Here is a 19100-nt window from a genome sequence, read left to right as displayed (position 1 = left end):
TAGTTCTTGCAAACCCCGCATGATTGTTAATTAGTTATTCATGTTCCACTATAGAGGTATTTATGCTTGGAACTGCATCTAGATGTTAGTTAGCAGAAGGGTCCGTAACAGCTAAGAAAAAAATCTTGTTTACATTTATTTTGCTTTTATTAAGTGTATTGTCATATTGAAGGACAGTCTTGAATGAATACAAAATATTTTACGTTTTAATTTAAAAAGTAACCGTTCAAAATATGGCACTACACTTAATTTACATTTAATATAGTTAATTAAGTAACAAAATGTTTTCACAGCTGCGATTGAATCGGAAATGCGTCACCAGAAAGCAGCTCTGTCCAAACAGAGAGAAGACTACATTAAGAAAGCAAATATTCTCAAGAAAGAACTGGACACATTAAAAGATCAGCGGAACGAACTCCGCGGTGACGCGAAACGTTCACCAAGCCCGGACACCAAGAGGTTTTTGAAGGAAAACACCAAGTTGCAGGTTTGATTTTGCAATTCACAAAAATGTATTCTATGGTTTAAGAGTTACAGCTCATATTTGTGTATACTTTTGCTAGCATAAGGCTTGTATTGAATTGGTAATGTCCGGCATCAACGCGTTATTTATAGTTGGAGATTCAGAACAAGTTGAAGACGATCTACAATGTAGTGGACATGCTGAACGGGATCATCGGCGAGGAGGCGCACGACTTGCACGACTCCGAGACCGAGTCCTCCGAGCGCACCGCCAAGCGGAAGTCTAGGTGTGTGCTACACTCTTACATACTTACACTTGTTTAACTTAATACCCACATTTATTATGTGGTAGTTCATTTCCAAACAAATGTTCTAAAAATCTCAGAAATATGATATCGCTTAGCTAAAAGTTGCATCGTCTTTGTTAAAGAAATGAACTTCCAAGCCAATGGATTTATTAAGATTATGTATATAGAATTAATTTTTAGTTTATATAATATTCCTCCCAAAAGCAGGATTGCACAGCTTTCGGCGTGCCTTTGAGAGCTATTCGCTTTTCATTAGTGATCTGTCTTCAAGGGAACATGTTTGCTGCGACAACGAAGGATTCTGCACAACACCGGAATTAAAAACCTCTTCTGCATTTTATTTGGATCCTTCTGTTACTCTGAAACAATTAAGAATTGCTTATTGTATTTATTATTGAATAATTTGATGGCATTTGTAAGTATGGTTTATTTCTTAAGTTTAATAAAATATATGCACCAATTGAATAAGCTTATAATGTAATGTTGCTCTTGAATTTATAATAATTTTAATTTGCAAAATAGCTATAATTTTGTTTTGATACAATTTTCGTTAATAATGTACTTGTTACATTAAATATTCTTATTGATTCAATTGTTTTTATTTGTCTGCAATAGTATAATAGTAAGTACCCCTTCTAAGCAATGTAATGTAAAAAATAATATTGTTCACTTGATTATGTACCTAACTTTTTACTTTGTGTGGGCATTTGCCTTATTTCCGATGTTGACTAAAACAATGTAATGTTATTATTTTGTAATGTACTTTTTATTTCGGCTAAAAAGTAAAATGTAATCGCGTAAAACTGTTGAAACTTTAATTGATTTGAAATTGAATTATGTTAACTGTGACACCAAAGATTTGGGATTGGGACGATGGGGGAAACAACGTACGCGTACACGTAACCTGCACTTATAAGTATATTTACTTATTTTGTGAATGATGCTGAAGCTGTTTATTTTTTAACATAAACCTAAAACGTGTCCGCCGTTTTTAAAAGAAAGAACGCGGTTTAGGTCACCGGTGACCGACAAACGATATTCTTTCCATTGGATCGGCGGTCTCGACATTCTTCGTCTTTATAATTGAAGTAATTATACAACTTAAACTGTAAGACCAATGCGACCGTATATTTTCTTGTACTTGTTGTAAATATCAGCTAGTTATGAGTATTGTTATCTGTCAGGTCGCCCGCCAACAAGAAGTTCAACTATGTGTACTACGACCCTGAGATGCACTGGTGTCGCGTCTGCAACGAGTTCCCGCCGACTGCTAAGGATTATCTGAACCATTTGCATTCGCCGGCGCATCACAAGTTTGTATAATTCAATTACTGTTCCATAGCAATACGACCTTCAGTAGCACGTTTGCGAACGAATTTCCTTATGCCATATACCCATAGATAACCACATTCTAGGTTGTCTTCAAGTTAATTCCATGTTTATTTATACTCAAGGGATGATTTACCTACCACGGCCAGTTAGCCGTCGGAGGTAAATCATAGGCGCAACTGTGCCAAATATCCTATCCAAATATACATATTATGTTGAAGTTGACAAAGGTTATTTGCTGGTTAAAACTGTATTCATATATTTATGAACCGCCAAAAGGTTACTCACTTAGAAAAATGTATGGTAGTTAGACAGTTTAAATATTAGAATGATTAATGTGACTTTCTTTGTAGGATGGCAGCAGCCCACCTAGAGGCTCCATGGCACACTGTGTCGGGTGTCAATGAGGGGTTCCCCAGTTTCTCGTCTGCTCCCACGAAGCGGACACCTATTAAAGGTATGTTGAATTAATATAAGAACTTCAATCAAGTCTTTCAATGTCCACTGTTGGTCGATATCCTCCACCTTCCGCATCCACTCCAGCTATCTTTTTAGGTCATATAAGTACTCATTTCATAGCAATTTTATCAGATCAGATATGTAAATAAAAATAATGATAGACTATCAACATGCATGGATCAAAAACATAAGCTATTAGCAATTTTTTGTTTTATATTTGAATAGGTCTCCAGTTCTTTGTGCCGTCGACAGCGTGGTACTGCAAGCTCTGTGATCAGTTTATTGGAGACCTGCACTGTGCATCCGCGCATTTGAAGTCAGTCGTACATTCCAAGAACTACACCGTAAGTTTCCACCTTATTCGTAAAGGGATTAGTTTTCACGTATTTATGGTTTGACAATGTTATCTAATTATAAGTGGCCTGTATTGAGATTCGAAATCAATTTTTGTTTTTATTTTTCTAGAACTTTGTAGAACAAAACCCACACTGGGAAACAGATTGGATGTCGGACCGTCAAAAGGCATTTGAGAAAACTCGAGCCAACAAGGGCAAGTCCGACGACAAACCTCAATACACAGCTCATACTATCACTTTCAACAAAGATGGCTTCCACACTAAGAGGAAGGATTCCCCCCCTCCCTCTGCGGAGGACAAAAAGAAGAAAAAGGATAAAAAAAAGAAAGCTAAGCGGCAAAGCAGCAGCAGCTCGTCCAGCGACTCCAGCAGCTCGGATAGTGAGCCTATTAAGAAAAAGAAGAAGATTATTAAACGTAAGAATTTTTAAAAATATAAACAAAACTCTAGTCTATTACAGAAAAGTTCTTAGTACTCAATCTTGTATTTGATGAATGATTTGTTGACAGTTAAGAAACAAAGAGGCAAAGTCGAAGTTCGTGGTGACAAGTCGCTAACTGAGTGGATGTCCAACATACAGATGGACAGGCTTAATGATAATGACAGGAAACTGCTGGATACACTTAAAAGCAGGTAATTCGTTTATATTATATCTCTTTTAAACTTTTTTGTAGTATCTAAGGTATGCATAATAATATATTTCATTGAAACACTATTTCGCTCCGTTTCGTTTATTTCTCTAGCTTGTACTGTCCTTCATCCATCCTTATGTTGCGTCAGTTTAATTCATCTCGCCATAAAAGCAAGACTCGACGGCGCTGTTCATCTGCTGGCTGTAGGACTGTCCTGCTGGTGAACGACGCTACACCGGGTGTAGCGTCCTTCATCCTGCATTTATTGTCTCTGTACCTCATTTGATCCTCCCAATCTCATTTTTACCTGAGACAAGGTTTTAATTAATATCTGTTTCCTAGGATCAAGAAAGAGAAAGTAGAAGAAGAAAAACGCAGATCGCCGGAGCGTGAAAGGGAACGCTCTTCGTCGGACCAACAGAGGAAAGCGAGGTAAGGCCGAATACAGTTCCTATTTCTGGCTAAACAGAAAAGTGACATAGGAATTATCGACGGGAATAAGTATTTTTAAGAATTTTATCCAAAAGTTTACTTGATTTTAAATGTTTTCAGCCTTATTTACTAACCCAGAAAGCGTGTGATTTGCTTCAATTTTACTTCCTAAATGTGCACCAGAACAAAAATTAAACAAACATGTTATGTGTATTAATTATTTTTAATTACACATGTAAAATTTGAGGTCTATTTGCCCGTACTCGCAGAGAGCCGGAGCGTCGCTCCCCGCGCTCTCCGTCGCGCTCGTCGCGCCGCCGCGACCGCGAGACCACGCCCAGGCTCGACGCCAAGAAGCCAGAGATACGGAAGATGCCCTTCATCGGTAACTACAAACAAGCATTTATATTATTCGTTTGACTATGTGTATCGGCTATATAAACATTGTCAATCGAATAATGAAAATGTGCACGTCTTGCAAATTAGCACTTTGTTGCCTAATAAGAGTCCTCTCTGCATCCCAACAACAAGTCATTCAAAACCACCCAACAACTTTCTGTTCTATGAACTTTCGTCTTCATTGACTAAACGATATACTTTGTAGTTTTTACCATAAATGATAAATTTAACATACTTTTTTTGTGGAGAAACAATATTGTATAATGAATTTGCTATAGGAAAAATGCCTGTTTACAAGCATTTGGGAAAGAACCCCAAAACTGAGGAACAGAAGAAAGAAGAACAGAAAAAGAAAGAGGAAGAAGAAGTTACTAAGAAGAGGAGGGAGGAAATGGATGCTGAGATACAGAAAAAGGTAAGATAATCATCAATTTACTATTGTAAAAATGTGATCGTGTTAGATTGTGTTGATGTTTTGAAATAGTAACTTAGCCGTTAGTAGCCGAACCCGGCAAGGCCCGGCTCGTGCTCAACAGAAACATGGCCGCGTGACGTGTTGCCTGCGCCGCCCGCCGACAAAGTAACTTTTTTTTTTTTAGGCGGGGGAATCCTCACGAACACCCACTCCTCGTCATCTGCATTTTTGTGTCGGTATATGGCAATGCGTTGCAATCCTTCATACACTTCGATAAAGTGCCTGCCTGCAACGTTGCATTTGTCTCAACCTAATAGCTTATTCGTTTAATCACATTGATGGTTTGTTGAGTTTCGTGGCCTCGGTAAATGGTCTCTGCGCGATAGTTCTTTACGTACAGCTGGCCGCTGCAGCCCTTAATTATTTCGCAGTTAGTCGCGTTGCGTTGATTTACACCGTATTATGATACGATATTTATGCCGTACTTATACCGTCCGTGGGATCTTCTTAGGTGGCGGAGTTCAAGGAGAAGATAGCCCGCGCGCAGCTGGAGCGGCAGGCGCAGGTGGAGGCCGAGCTGCCGGCGCCGGGCTCGCTGCTGGGCGCGCCGCCGCTGGCCGCGCCGCTGCAGTACGCGGCGCCCGCCCTGCCCCTGCAGCCGCAGCCGCCGTACGTACACGCTGCATAGCGACTACACACGCACACTACTGAACTAGATCCACATGCTTCTTCATAGCACTAATACTACTGCTTATTGTGCTTATATTCCAGTTGACGGTGTCGACAACACAATTTAGGTTCACTTCATATAAACTTAAAAACAAATACTTCGACTGAATCAGAAATTTATCAATATAAAATACCGACAAGACTGACAGACAGGAATATGGATTCAAATTGAAAACTATAAACATGTTATACATTATTGGCCTTAAATACTGAATAATATTTACTTTCTAGACCACCAACACCTCAACCGCCGCCACAGCAGCCGAACCTGCCTAAGGACTTCCAGGACGCCCTGGACATCATATTCCCCACGGAGGTCAAGAACCCTGACATGACGCAACAAGACGGGCTGTTCCCTCTCCCGCCAGGCTTCCCGGGCATACCGGGCCTCATGAACCCATTCCCACCACTTCCTCTCATGCAGACACAAATGACGCAGATGTTTGGGTTCGACCTCAACGCACCTCTCTTCCAACCGCGCTCTCAGCTATACGACACTCATGTGCCCCTAGTACCAAGCCCAAAACCAAGGCCGCGCCCTAAAAACAACAACAACAGACCCAAGCCTGAAGTGAGGCCGAAACCTGAACCACCAAAGCCGACTGAGGATAGCAGCCAGTTAGCTCGGAAGAAGGAAGAAATGGATGACCTAGCTATGTTAGGGATAGACGCATCCGATGTTGGTGCCGGTATTTAACTGGCAAGAAAAATTAAAGACAGTTGACATACAGCATTTCTAAATAATTTGGTTTTAGTGTGCACGCAAATACTATTCACCTTATAAGGTATTTGAGAGGTAAGACAGGGGGAGGGTTGACTATTGACAAAACGCTCACGATGTTGGTCATTGTTTTTGCCTCCTTCCTGCAGCTCACCTCGGGAAGTGACAAGTGCTTACGCGGACACTAATATCAAAAGCAGCCGCTTTTATCTCACACGGTATTGTAGTTATTCAATTAGAACTTATTGTATTTTTCATTCATGACTAACTAAATTAATCAATTTCTGTCTAAACACTTACACTTCAGCTTTTCTGACATTGGTTATCGTCTATCTATGTAGGTATTCCTTAAGCAATAATTAAATTAAGGTTTTAGTGTCGACAAAGAAAGCTTTACAGAGCTGGTTGACTACTGATAAATAAATTTTGTTAGAATTAACATAAGAATGTCAAGTTTAGTAGTTATTTGTTACATAGGTCTAACCATGTGCCAATATTCTTGCTAGAATAATGAACGACTTTACAATATAACTTGTAATTTAATTTTCTGTGAACTACAAAGACGTTAATTTGGTACAACAATGGCGCCATCTACAATAGATGTTCCTGCGTTGTTATTTATGATTTATACAATTTCTTATTGGCTGTGCTGTTTAAGTGCGGCCATCTATTACAGTTTGTATTCTGAAAATAACGTGGCTGGCTACAGTAGAAACATATTAAATTATGTTTTGTTCTCACAACACATTTTGTGCTACTTTTGTAGGACAATTCTGCATTATGGTAATATTGTGTTAAAAAGTAGTAAAATTTAAACCAAGTGACATATAGGACAGGACATATATATATATACATATATATATATAATACAAGGTAAAATGAATAGGCACTATACATTGTATGCGTTATATAGTAGTAATTTCTTGACAAAAACGTTGTTAACAGTTTGACTTAGAGTGGTTGTATCCACAAACAAATCATTATTATTAAGTGGAGACTGTATTTTTTCATGATAATAAACATCATGGTTATATTTTTGTATTTTATTCTGATAGTAAAATTATTTGAGGCCCGTGACAAATTCTGATGTCCCTCCTTTCCCAAATTCCAAGTGTAAAAGAACTCTACCAATAGTCGTATTTTCTATGTTCAACCGACTTCAAATAGGGGAAGGTCCTCAATTCGTCTATTTTTTCTTTTTTCATTTAACATAACAGAAACTACCATTTTGTGGTAAAATAATGTCATCAGCTTTGGCCTAATAGTATTGATTTGAAGGCGGTTGTATGATTTTTTTGTCAAAATGTAAAATACGACAGAGCTGAAGTTTATGACTGGGTACCCATGGTATGCTCCCTTTTTGTATCGGCACTCAAACTTATTTTAGCCATGTCCTACATGTATTTCGAAAAAACTTTGTCATTTAAATTGCACTTGAAATAACGGTCACGGATTTTGATCATAAAAATGCTCTAAGTTGTACCAAACGTTTGTTATAATAATGATAAGGCGGGGTTCACGCATCCCCGGTGTAACGAAAACACGTCTAATCGTAAACGTGACCTAATATTTGTCGATAACACATCTCGGCAATATCATCTCGTGTTACGTCATAACAATGACTTTGCTGTATTAGAACTGAGTTAGACAATGAGATATATTATGACTGTTATCGCAATGCAATGCCCTTAATGGTTTGTATTTTTTTTTATATTCTCTGACATAAATCTAGCTTAAAATAAAAAAGAAAGACTAGACAGTGGATGTGTTATGTTTATCAAATAACTAATTATTGATTTGATTTTATCGATTCGAATCAACCAATCTATTTTGGTTAATTTTGATAACATGCCTCTGCACAGATGATTAATAATACAGATTAAAATTCATTAAAATAGAACTAAACTACACTTCCATGTCCCTTCAAAGCTATCATCTTCTGATATTTATTTGAGTATGGCCATTAAATCTAATAATTATTTATAATGTGAACCATACCTGACCTATTAATGTTTGACTATCCTGACAAGTAACAATTATTATTTAAGCAAAGAAAAATTAAATTCTCAGTGCTATATCGGTTCAAATTTTGTTCCAACTCAGGGAATCCCCGACTAATATCGTGACATAATAGGATTCCATTTGCCGTGGAGATTAGCTTTGGTTGTATTATGTTTTGAAGTTACTCCTATTACCTATTATTTAGGTACAATTATTATTTAGACAGATACGAAAATGTGGGTAATTGTTTACAGTTTTTACGTACCTATCATGCAAACAACCCTTGTTATGCAGAGGAAGACGTGTTAAGTATTTATCTAGGTTTGTATAACTGTCAAAGCCTTTTCTCATAAGAGTAATTGATTGCAATTTTCTATAGAGGTTATGCTGTAAGGCTAGCATCAAGTCGGTTCGCAGTATAAGTAATAAGCATAACTGTTATTTAAGTGTCATTAACATTAAATATGGATATTATAAACTGGAGATAGATCTACTTAATTCTTCGACGAACAGATCAAGAGAATTTGCTATTATTAGTCTTAAGATTATGTGCGGCTGAATAAAGGTAGAGTTTCCTTGGATAGTCAGTAGTTTTAGTTCATCAAGAAAAATCCTCTCGTCCGTGACGTGTCGCGGGTTCGATCCCTGCGTAGGATAAGCATTTGTGTTACCCACTAACGCTTGTTCTGATCCGAGTCTGGGTATATTTTTGTATCAATCGTAGTATTAATGAATTCACTTGAATAGGTAGGTATATGTGAAACCCCCACGATGCAAGCAAATATTTTTGATTACCTAGATGCCTACTCTTTAAGTATTTTTTAAGGAAAATATAAAAAAATATTGATTATTCATCATCATCTAACTCGACTTCCTAAGCTATGGTACAATGAATTGCATAAACTGAGGAAAACAGTTTTCCGTGACACACACAATATGACTCGACAATATCTCCCGAAAACAATCATAACATGGCAGAATGCGCCTTGTGTTCATGGCAAAAGATTTAAAATTCAATGTCGAGTAACACCAAGTATTGTACAAAATTAACTTCTTCATTAGGTTCTAAGTTACAAACTAATTAATACTTCGTGATGTAAGATTTTTAACAAACGTATCTCGAATCAAAATTAAAAGGTAGCAACAAATCTTCGATAAACGAAAAGTTGGTTAAAAATCCATTCGCATAAAAATCGCTACTAGACACTAAGTCTTTTTAACTCTAGGTATTTGACTAGGTCTCGAAACAATTTAAAAAAACTAACGCAACTGTCACTTATACCAATAACGAACATTTGCAAATTAAATAAATAAGCAATACAAAATAATAATACATCAACAGTACCTTTGTACATATATTTTCATATCTTGTTTCTCTCTTTATTTACTGGGCACATAAATCGTTAAATAAATATTAACTTAAATCACGCAGGAACCAAACCCGCAAGGACTACACTATTCGATAAAATGGCAATCTTTTCTGCAGTGCCGTTCGAGCTAACTACGCGCTGACCGACAACTATAAGTGTAACATACTATGACATGGCATTATACAAAGATTCAGACTCCACATACTCTAAAAAAATCGTTCTAGTCTTGACTTATAACAGTTATAATTCGCGTCGTCTGCCGACAGCATTCAGTCTGATTCGCGAGGCCAACGCGAGCGGTCATTTCAAACTCGTAAGTTATTAGACGCTATAATATTAATATTACGTGATATAGACACGTGTGTTCTTGCTCTAGCGCTGAATACTAGGTTCCTAAAGGAGAGGTAAAGATTAAAAAAAATCTTCTGTATATTTTTGAATACTTGCGTCACTTATAATATGTTAGTATTTTAATTTAGTCTGTGTCTATGCGACAAAATGCTAAAATACTGCCTGTAGCTAGGCATAACTTAGCTAAAACCATTAATAGTGATGTAACAGATTGTTTATGTTGCGTGTACCATGTGTGAATACACCTTTACGTTAATGTAATTAATAGGTATACATTGATCTTAAGTCTGTGTCTGATAGACGGAAGTATTGATAAATGTGTGTCTATTGGATTGTAAACATATTAATTTATGCAATTTGCTAAGCTGTTTAATATGTTAAATCCGTCTATAATTAATGAAAATTTATTTAGTGGACGATGTTATCGTAGATTCAAAAACTTAGTTTTATTTACACCGAAGGACACTCGTTTTAGAATACTGACCACCTTTATTTACTCCAAGTAGGTAGGTACTGTTAAACACGATCCCAGTGATATAACAAAACAGTGAAACAACCAAAACATTATATTATGCCACAGTTTATCAAGTGACATCAACCTATGTTCTTCGTGTTTACCGTAAAAGATCCGTTATCGCGGTGATAACAGGAGAAAAACAAAACACGCTTGCATCATCTCGCGTCACTCTCAGCTGTGAATGAAATCGAATATAACATGTCGATAGAAACATCTTCCTATCACAGTATTGGTTCATATTGAGTTAGGGAGTTGTGTAGGTGTTGGGGTAAGAAATTTACAGTCATTGGATTTTAACTAAGAGACGACTTCAGTTAAAGTATTTTGTCAGTTATAAGTAGTTTATAATCAGCAATTTAGACGATATTTTTTTAATGAATTTCTTGGATCGCATGGTCATCATATTTCTGTTTGTATTTTTTTTAAATATTCACGAACATCAAATAAAAAAGGGTTTCTCAAACATTCTCGCCAAACCCGTCATTTAGGGTTCAAATAAAGCAGTTAATAGACAGGCTTTAGAAGCAAAACGGCGCTATGCGGTGCCATCCTTGCACAGCTGCGATAGACTTGCTCTAGGAGAGGGTCGTATGCCTGTGACTAAACCATTCCTTTACGCTCTACCTTACTTAACTCTTCGTTCCTCAGTAAACCATGTCAGCCGACCAAGTGTTCCACGCGAGATCCGAGGGTATTCCCTCCGAGGGAGTGAAGGACCAGTACGCGGACGGCAAGGCGGCCAGGACCTGGAACAAGTTCATCGGAGACAGCAACCAGAGAACCCAGAACTACAAGGACTTCTTAATCGGACTGTTGAAAAAGAATGGCTGCAAGACTGTGCTGGATACCGCCTGCGGGACTGGGTATGTTACATTAGCTCATTTTCTTATAAGTTTTTCTATCGGTGCTGGACAAGGATAATTCTCAAGGAAAAAAGTTACGCAAGTTAAGAACGTCATAATTCTCGCTGCACTTTTGATAATGCAAATTGTTTGATTAGATGTTATTCTGTGTCTAAGCTCGTACAGTACGACGACTATTAATAGATAAAGTAAGAATAAATACAATTAAAGGATAATGACGTCTTCAAGTTACGTATTTTTTTCCTGACTACCACAAACGCTCCTCTAAGTCATCTTTCCTCACCTTTGGAGCAAAGACTTATCCCGCTCTACCTCAAACCAATATCAATGAAATAACGGATGACGGACTTTTTTTTCGGGTTAATTAAGGATCGAAAGCTTTAGGTTTGTCTGATATTTACAAACTTCTGTCCATAATCTTACTTAAGCATGCCAACATCCATAGGTGTTCAACCCTCTTCAGCTGTTTTGCTTACAGTCAACACGTAACGAGTGTTATCGCGTCATTTTGTTATCGTTACCAAATATGATGTATCTACTATTATCAATTACCTACACCACGTAATAAACAAGTCCAACCTTTGACTTTGGATGGTCTGATTCAAGATAAAACTTAAGAATTCTGGTTTATTCAGCTCTGAATCAATGACGGATGTTTTTAATTCAAATTTGATTTTACTCGATTAGATTTAGATACTTAGGTACATCAATTTGCATGGTAATTTTATGAAACAATGGCAATGGACAAAATCAATGACAATTATTTTGGTGCGCCCATTTCAAATAATAGAAAACTTATCCGAATCGTTATATATAAAAAAAATGATTTTTTATATTATATGAAACGTCTATGAAGAATGGTCTATCCTGGACTTACCAAGTACCAGTATAGTAGAGTTTGAGTTTTAGTAAGAATAGCATAAATTCCGTGGTTACATCCAAAGACGACCATCCGAATGTATGAGGCATTTAATAACACACAATAGTTTCAGATAAATATCCGCATCATGTAAGCAAGTACTTAGTTTGATAACAGCCTATATTGAATAGATAAACCCTTATACATAAATATAGTACACTAATTTTGCCACAGTAGGTACAAGCTCATGTTTATTTCCCTAGACCCTAACCTGTAAGACAGATTAGAGATTCCCCAACAACAAACTTAAGTACAGTTATTTTTCACGCGTTTAAAACTATACTCATCTACTTTGTTGTTATCTTGTGGATTATGAATTTCCCAATCCACTCATAGGTACCCAGTTCTCCTTTTCCCTTGCAAGAAGTGATGATAAGTATGCAAGAGTAGTGCAAGATGCAACTACCAACTTTGGGCAGACGGAAAGAAGAAGAAGAATTGACTCACACATTCATTCCCTCTCATATATTCAAAAAACGAAGCCTTTTTACCTAACTAACTGTTGCGTTTCCTATATTCCAGGATTGACTCTATGATGTTGGTGAACGAAGGCTTCAAGCTGGTGTCAGTGGACGCGTCAGACAAGATGTTGAAACACGCCCTCAAGGCTCGCTGGGAGAAGAGAAAAGACTCCAAATACGACGAATGGAGTAAGTACTTCTTATAACGATATTTATTTCGCATAATTACCAAAAATAAAAGAATTGGGTTCGTAGCCCTCAACACGTAGAAGAGATAGATATAAAGTATTTTTTAATTGTTGATAATCTTTTTAATGGGTAATAAAATAAAGGATTAAATAATAAATGGCTTCTCATAGGATGAAATGCATAAGGAGGAAAAATATAAATTGCTTACTCAAATTTCCCGTGAATCATTTTAATTGACCCCGTCGACGGAAGTCTTATAATAATATTGTGCTTAGTGCCTACCTGAAGGTTATGTAAACCTACGGTAACTATGGTTTTCTGTAGTAGTTACTCGTACTGACCTATCATGTTTCTTGACAAACGATGTATTAGGTGAATGGATTTCTGTTTTGTGTATGTGATCTATTCGGTCGTTTATTTTATTTTAATATCGATTTGACATTAAACTTAACAAACTATTATTTTATCACTTTTCAGTCATTGAAGAAGCGAACTGGGAGACTTTATCACGTGACATCGAGTCCTTCTTGCCGGGAACTCAGTTCGACGCCGTGATCTGCCTCGGAAACTCATTTGCCCATCTTCTGGACGAGTATGGAGACCAGAGAGTACAGAAGATGTGCCTCAGGAACTTCGCCAAGTGTCTGAAACCCGGCGGTCTGTTGTTCATTGACCACAGGAACTACGACGCCATGATTGACAGCGGAGCAACTCCCGGACACTCTATTTATTACAACGTAAGTTATGGAACGTATCTTTAAAGTTTCAGATAAGGCTAATGGATAAAAATTAGTATTACTTAATTTTTGAGTCCAAAAAACCAACTACCCAAAACCGAGTCCCAAGGGATTTCCCCCGAAACTCTCGGCTTTGATAAGTGTGAAAATACTTTCATGACTTCTCTTTTCAACATTCCAACATGTGTGACTAAATCGATGTTTACGCTTAGATAACTAGAAACATAAACGTGTTATTCTTATCGATATCCAAGTTCACAATCCAGTTACAACCAGATCGAATTATAGGCTTGTTGGTACCTCTACCTACCTACTTTGTACAGTCATTTAAACGCTATTTTGTCTCTTACTAAAATACCAACTAATAAATATACTTAAGAAATAGCATGGTACCTTATTTTGAGATAAAATTATCAAATAGACTGTTGTTGAGTTTTTAATTTTATCTCTTCAAGACGATAAACAAGTTCGGATGATGACAAACATGCCTATTATAATAAACTAAGTGAACTTGTAGGGGTCAAGGATATCTCGTTTTATGTAATTTATGATTTCTTTATCTTTAACAATATAACATGTGATTGTGACTTAATTCTTAAAAGGCTAAAGCTCAAAATCGTTTGTATTAAAATAAGTGGTAACGAGTACTGTACCGTAGCGCCATCTATTGACAGTTCAATAACTGGTTTTTTTCTTTTATTTCGGAAAACTTTTGAATTGTCAGGTTAATATCAAAATGTTATTTACTGATTACAGTGCAGATATCCAGTAGACATTAAGACCTCCGTGTTGGTAGTGGGCGGCAAGCCGCAACTGGTCGCACTGGACTACTGCATAACAGATGAAGCAAACAAGGAGACAAGGTAAGATTTAATATTTTCTGTAATTTTAATCTGTCCTTAATTACCTACTGACAAGTGATACTGCATGTAAAACAAGACATTTTGTTTTGAGGTTATGATATAATTTTTTTCTCATCATCGTATCGCCACCAGCTATCTCCATCAAGATTGTACATTTCGAGCGCCATCTGTGGCATTTTTTTTAAACTTTCTTGTGGTAATTCCCCATCTAACTTTTCATCAAAGTTGCCATTTCAAAATATGAATCATTTTAAAAATATATCTGTTAGTTCTTCATATTGCTAAAAACATACTTTGTCCATTCTTTGATAAACCTTATTCTAAATGTATTTTTTTAATAAAAATTTGACAAATTACTTTAATATTTCAGTGAATTCCGTCTCTGCTACTATCCCCACAAACTGGCTAAGTTCACGGAAATGTTGGACGAAGCGTTCGACAACAGTGCCAAACACCACATTTATGCCGACTTCAAGCCACTGAGTGAGGTCCCCGTACCCGGCTTTTACATACACGTGTTAGAAAAAGCAAGAAACTGATAATACAATTGTTATTTTTAGCTATCACGTACCTACATTGGTCTCAAACGAAGTAAAATATTTTTGACAGACAGGGTTAAAGGACTTAATGTGAGCTCAAGGTCCTATAGACTATGGTTTTGTGAGATGTAGTAATTTTACTAATGTTTAGTAACTAATGTGAACAGGAAAATAGTAACATTTTGTTTCGTTCTATGCGGTCAAGTCAACCATTCCTGTTTTGCTTGACGAGTCTTCTTTTGTCTTTGAATAAAGGACCAATTTTTTTACTTGACAATTATTGCCAAAGTAGAAATAGGAGATACAAGTAGGTAATAGAAAATTATTTAAAAAGAAATGCAATTCCTGTAATGGAATTCAACCATTTTTTAGTTTCACTAGTAATCTATTAACTTATTAATTCGTTAAAATACCAATTATACTCTCTCTATAATGAATTAGAAGATTATCTACATTTTTACTGTTGTCGGTGTGAATAGGTGCTAAGGCACCTATAAATTAAATATTTATTGTTCTGACAATTGTACTCAACCAATGTATGCAATAAAACACCGTTTAATGTATACTAATAAAATAGAATTTTAAATTATAATTTGTTATTGAATAAAACTGTTATTTGTTTTTTTAAACTACTTCTTTCATTGACTGCCATAATAGGCATAATGTCGCCTATATGTGGTAGCACTACTGGGTCTTGTTAAGCTGTTGCACATTATTGTGATACTGAACCAACAAATCGAGGTAGAAATTCCAAGTGCATATAATTTGCAAATTACCCTTAATTGAAGAGTATTTATTTAACTTCGTAAATTAATGTCAATAAATTGTTACTAAGGTTTAATTAGAATAATGGATTAGCTCATCAGAGGTCAACCAGTGCAGCAGAAAAAACCCAATTCAATTAAGTCTAATATATTTAATAAATACATAATTTATTGCAATATATTACACATAAAACAAACTCCAATATACAAGCTCTCATTCATATCGCAACAAAACCACTAATTGCCAATAAAAAATAAAATAAATTGAGGAGTGAAAATAATTTATTTAAAAAACATTTGATGTGGAAGTTAGACAGTTAACTTAGAGTTGTTGGGGCCCTTACATGTAGTTTATATCTAAGACTATGCTATAATTATGATCCGACGATAATGTTGTTGATGGGAATGTGTATCAGTTTTACGAAGAAGCCAATGAAACCCATGATGCAGAATCCGATGGCGGTGGCGATGGCGATCTTTTGGAACTCTGGAAATAAACAAATAAGGTTATTAGGTATGTTAATATAGTATTCTAATGACTTGTCTAGATAGGCTTTACCTATTTTGGGACTAGGGGACAATGAGTGAGTGAGTATGTGGGAGATAACAGGATACCTTTCTAGGAAATTAGAGAAAACTATATTCTTCTCTTTGTCTGTTTTAAAAGACAACACACAGATTGAAACACTTAATTTACAGAAGTGAGAAATGTTACAGAAGACTTTTGCAAAGAAAATCTATTTTGTTTAGCTGCAGATGAATAGATTTTCGACACTCGAAATTTAGAATACTGTACATATAGTATTCTAAGCATTTATAGTTACTATTAATTAAAACTGAAATTATTTTGATGCATTAACTCCTACAAAAATATACTCAAATTCTCAAATTATCTGTAGCAAATGCCTGTCACTTCTGAACAATTCAACAACCAGTCGAAAAGGACAACTTAGCTTGCATGGAGTACAATATCTTATAAATATAATGAGTAACATATGTGAGCGGTGTTTGGCCAGCTTGTCTCCAGGAGCAGATTCATATTAAAAACAGAACAAGGCTTAATTAAAATAATTGAGATTCTCTAAGAGGGAATCATTTGTTTATTTAAATCATAGTTTCCAGCTAACGGCTTTAATGAGATTTGCCTACAAACATTGTAAGATAAGACATAGGTAACAACAGCCTACATATTCTGAACCTGATTTTAATAAGCGAAAGTATCATTCATAAGACTTGCAAGTAATTGAAAGTATATTAAGAAAACAGTTTGATTGCATCAAAAGTCATGCATAATCTATGTTGCAAGCATCATTCAAAAAATGAAGTGTGATTTGGCACTATTTACTTGTTCTGTTCTATTATATTCTATACAATTATATAAAATAAGTTATCTATTTAAATCACCATGAAATTTCCTAGCATTCAATATACTGTATCGATGATCATCTTTTTGTGAATCAAATAATAATTGTATGAAAAATGTTTAAACTTTTTGAAGTCCATTTGCATACAGCTTAAATATGGTCAAGTATTTTATTCCTGTACTTAATACGTGAGATAAAAATGGTTCAAGACCCCATTTCAAATTAATGAGGTTTTTTTTATAAATACTTAAGACAATAAAAACTCCTTAATTTTATCATGATGAATAGAAGATTTGTGTATGTACTTTATATATTTTAAGACTCAATATATGTTGATACTTTGACATACAGTTTCGGACCTTTTACTTAAATAATGATGAGGTGTCAAGTTGTTTGTACACTCTGCATAAAATGAAGTTCCTAAATGTTTACTTTCAAATCACATATTGAATATTAAAGCAGCTTTTCATTCAACAACGTAAAACGTAGGTGTTCCTTGCCAAAAGATAACCTATTAGAAAATTATGTATAATTTTCCGAAACATATGCCCAAAGTTACAGCATTCCTAACCAGTATTGCCTAAATAACTGGTAATTACAGTGAAAGTTCAGCTTGTGAGGCTAGTTTTAAGTCATTATAATTTATTAAAACACAAGTAGAATTTATTGAGTTGATGGAAAAGTGCCAACACACAAACATAATAAAGGTATATTATTTATGATAAACTCACCTTTCCTGTCTGGTTTTGTGCATCTTCTGACCAGTCTGATGGAGTCCTTGGCGAACTGCTTGCCAGGCTCGACGAACTTAGCGATTTGATCCATTATTCTAGAAATAGGACACAGTACAGTTAGAGAACATAAAATCAACCTTTCCTATTGGATTATTATCAAGTAATGTCTAATAAATCTTCACTACTTACGTTGATATGTGTTTAATAAAGGTTTATACTGTAATACTAAGCAAATCACAATTTAGCGTAGTATCGACGGCAACCGATATTAGAAATTACGGACAGCAGACTGACAAAACAACGCAAACGTCAGCCACGTCTCGAGATTCACGGCACGTCACCATACTTTTTTCGTTCGGATATTCTGCTGTAAGATTTATACGCTTTGGTCTTCACCTTTTTAATATTTGATAATTATTAAAAATCGTTTTATTTATGTTATCACTTAGGTAAATTTTCTTTAAGGTACAAAATATTTATATTAAAGGAAAAGTTCTTAGATTTAGCTAATTTTGTCTCGGATTAAGCAAAACACAAAATTTTAAACAGAAACTTAAATGTTATGATCAATGTTTAAAAATGCAAAAAGTTGTTTAAACTCTAGTATTCTGTAATATTGTAGTGAAAAGAAAAATATACAACTGACTACATTTTTTTTTTTGATCCAAATGATACATAATTCACTTTCTAAGAATCATCAAAATCGGTTAGTTCAGTCCAAAGTTCTGAAGTAACAAACCCAAAAAAAAACAACATACAAACGATTTAAGAACTCCTCCCCTTTGAAGTCGGTTGTAAATTTCAAACTGACTGTCAGCTGAGCAGACAAGTCTTGTCACTAACGTCATTAGTGTCAATAAATTAGTATGATGTCTGAGATGACAAATGTAGTAGGCGAAAGTTGAAAATTTAATCAAAAATTCCAAGATTAATTGATATAATCACGAAAATCTAAGCAGACGATTTATGTAGAGGGCTGCTGGTTCTTTAAGACCGTGTAGCATCCAGAATTTTTGCCAACATGTATGCGGTAGAGAAGAAATTTGAAATAGAGATGAAGTTACGAAAGGTATTTTCTGTTTACGTATTTTTAAAGTGTTACTTGTAAGTGATCTAAGTTTTATACAGTGTTAGGATAAACACATGATTGTTTAGGACAAGCTCATAGCTTTGGGCAGTAAGCCAA

General features: G+C 35.6%; 3 protein-coding genes across 4 annotated transcripts; 2 read left to right on the top strand and 1 right to left on the bottom strand.

Moving 5' to 3' along the window:
• Positions 1-44: 44 nt before the first annotated feature.
• On the top strand, positions 45-7275 carry LOC113508200 (zinc finger protein 318-like). The gene is made up of 12 exons (XM_026891156.1): positions 45-487; positions 616-749; positions 1955-2083; positions 2453-2556; positions 2784-2902; positions 3024-3330; positions 3424-3547; positions 3889-3978; positions 4248-4363; positions 4656-4792; positions 5304-5461; positions 5753-7275. Exons 1-12 carry the CDS (start codon positions 311-313, stop codon positions 6216-6218), a joined length of 2061 nt encoding a protein of 686 aa, XP_026746957.1. The 5' UTR covers positions 45-310; the 3' UTR covers positions 6219-7275.
• A 2578-nt stretch (positions 7276-9853) lies between these two features.
• LOC113508201 (glycine N-methyltransferase-like) lies at positions 9854-15374 on the top strand. 2 transcript variants are annotated; one of them, XM_026891158.1, is made up of 6 exons: positions 9854-9926; positions 11130-11344; positions 12786-12913; positions 13391-13650; positions 14407-14513; positions 14884-15374. In XM_026891158.1, exons 2-6 carry the CDS (start codon positions 11136-11138, stop codon positions 15050-15052), a joined length of 873 nt encoding a protein of 290 aa, XP_026746959.1. In that variant the 5' UTR covers positions 9854-9926; positions 11130-11135; the 3' UTR covers positions 15053-15374. The 2 variants fall into 2 exon arrangements, with proteins under 2 accessions (XP_026746959.1, XP_026746960.1); XM_026891159.1 differs by lacking the exon at positions 9854-9926 and adding an exon at positions 10676-10749.
• A 706-nt stretch (positions 15375-16080) lies between these two features.
• LOC113508202 (protein transport protein Sec61 subunit gamma) lies at positions 16081-18214 on the bottom strand. Its single transcript, XM_026891160.1, has 3 exons — positions 18104-18214; positions 17912-18009; positions 16081-16303 (listed from the first exon to the last, which is right to left on the bottom strand). Exons 2-3 carry the CDS (start codon positions 18003-18005, stop codon positions 16191-16193), a joined length of 207 nt encoding a protein of 68 aa, XP_026746961.1. The 5' UTR covers positions 18006-18009; positions 18104-18214; the 3' UTR covers positions 16081-16190.
• Positions 18215-19100: the final 886 nt, after the last annotated feature.

This window comes from Trichoplusia ni, unplaced genomic scaffold, assembly GCF_003590095.1.
Source record: "Trichoplusia ni isolate ovarian cell line Hi5 unplaced genomic scaffold, tn1 tig00004092, whole genome shotgun sequence".
Taxonomy (NCBI): domain Eukaryota; kingdom Metazoa; phylum Arthropoda; class Insecta; order Lepidoptera; family Noctuidae; genus Trichoplusia; species Trichoplusia ni.
Note: the sequence above shows the minus strand (reverse complement) of the source record. Positions and strands in the feature narration are given on the sequence as shown.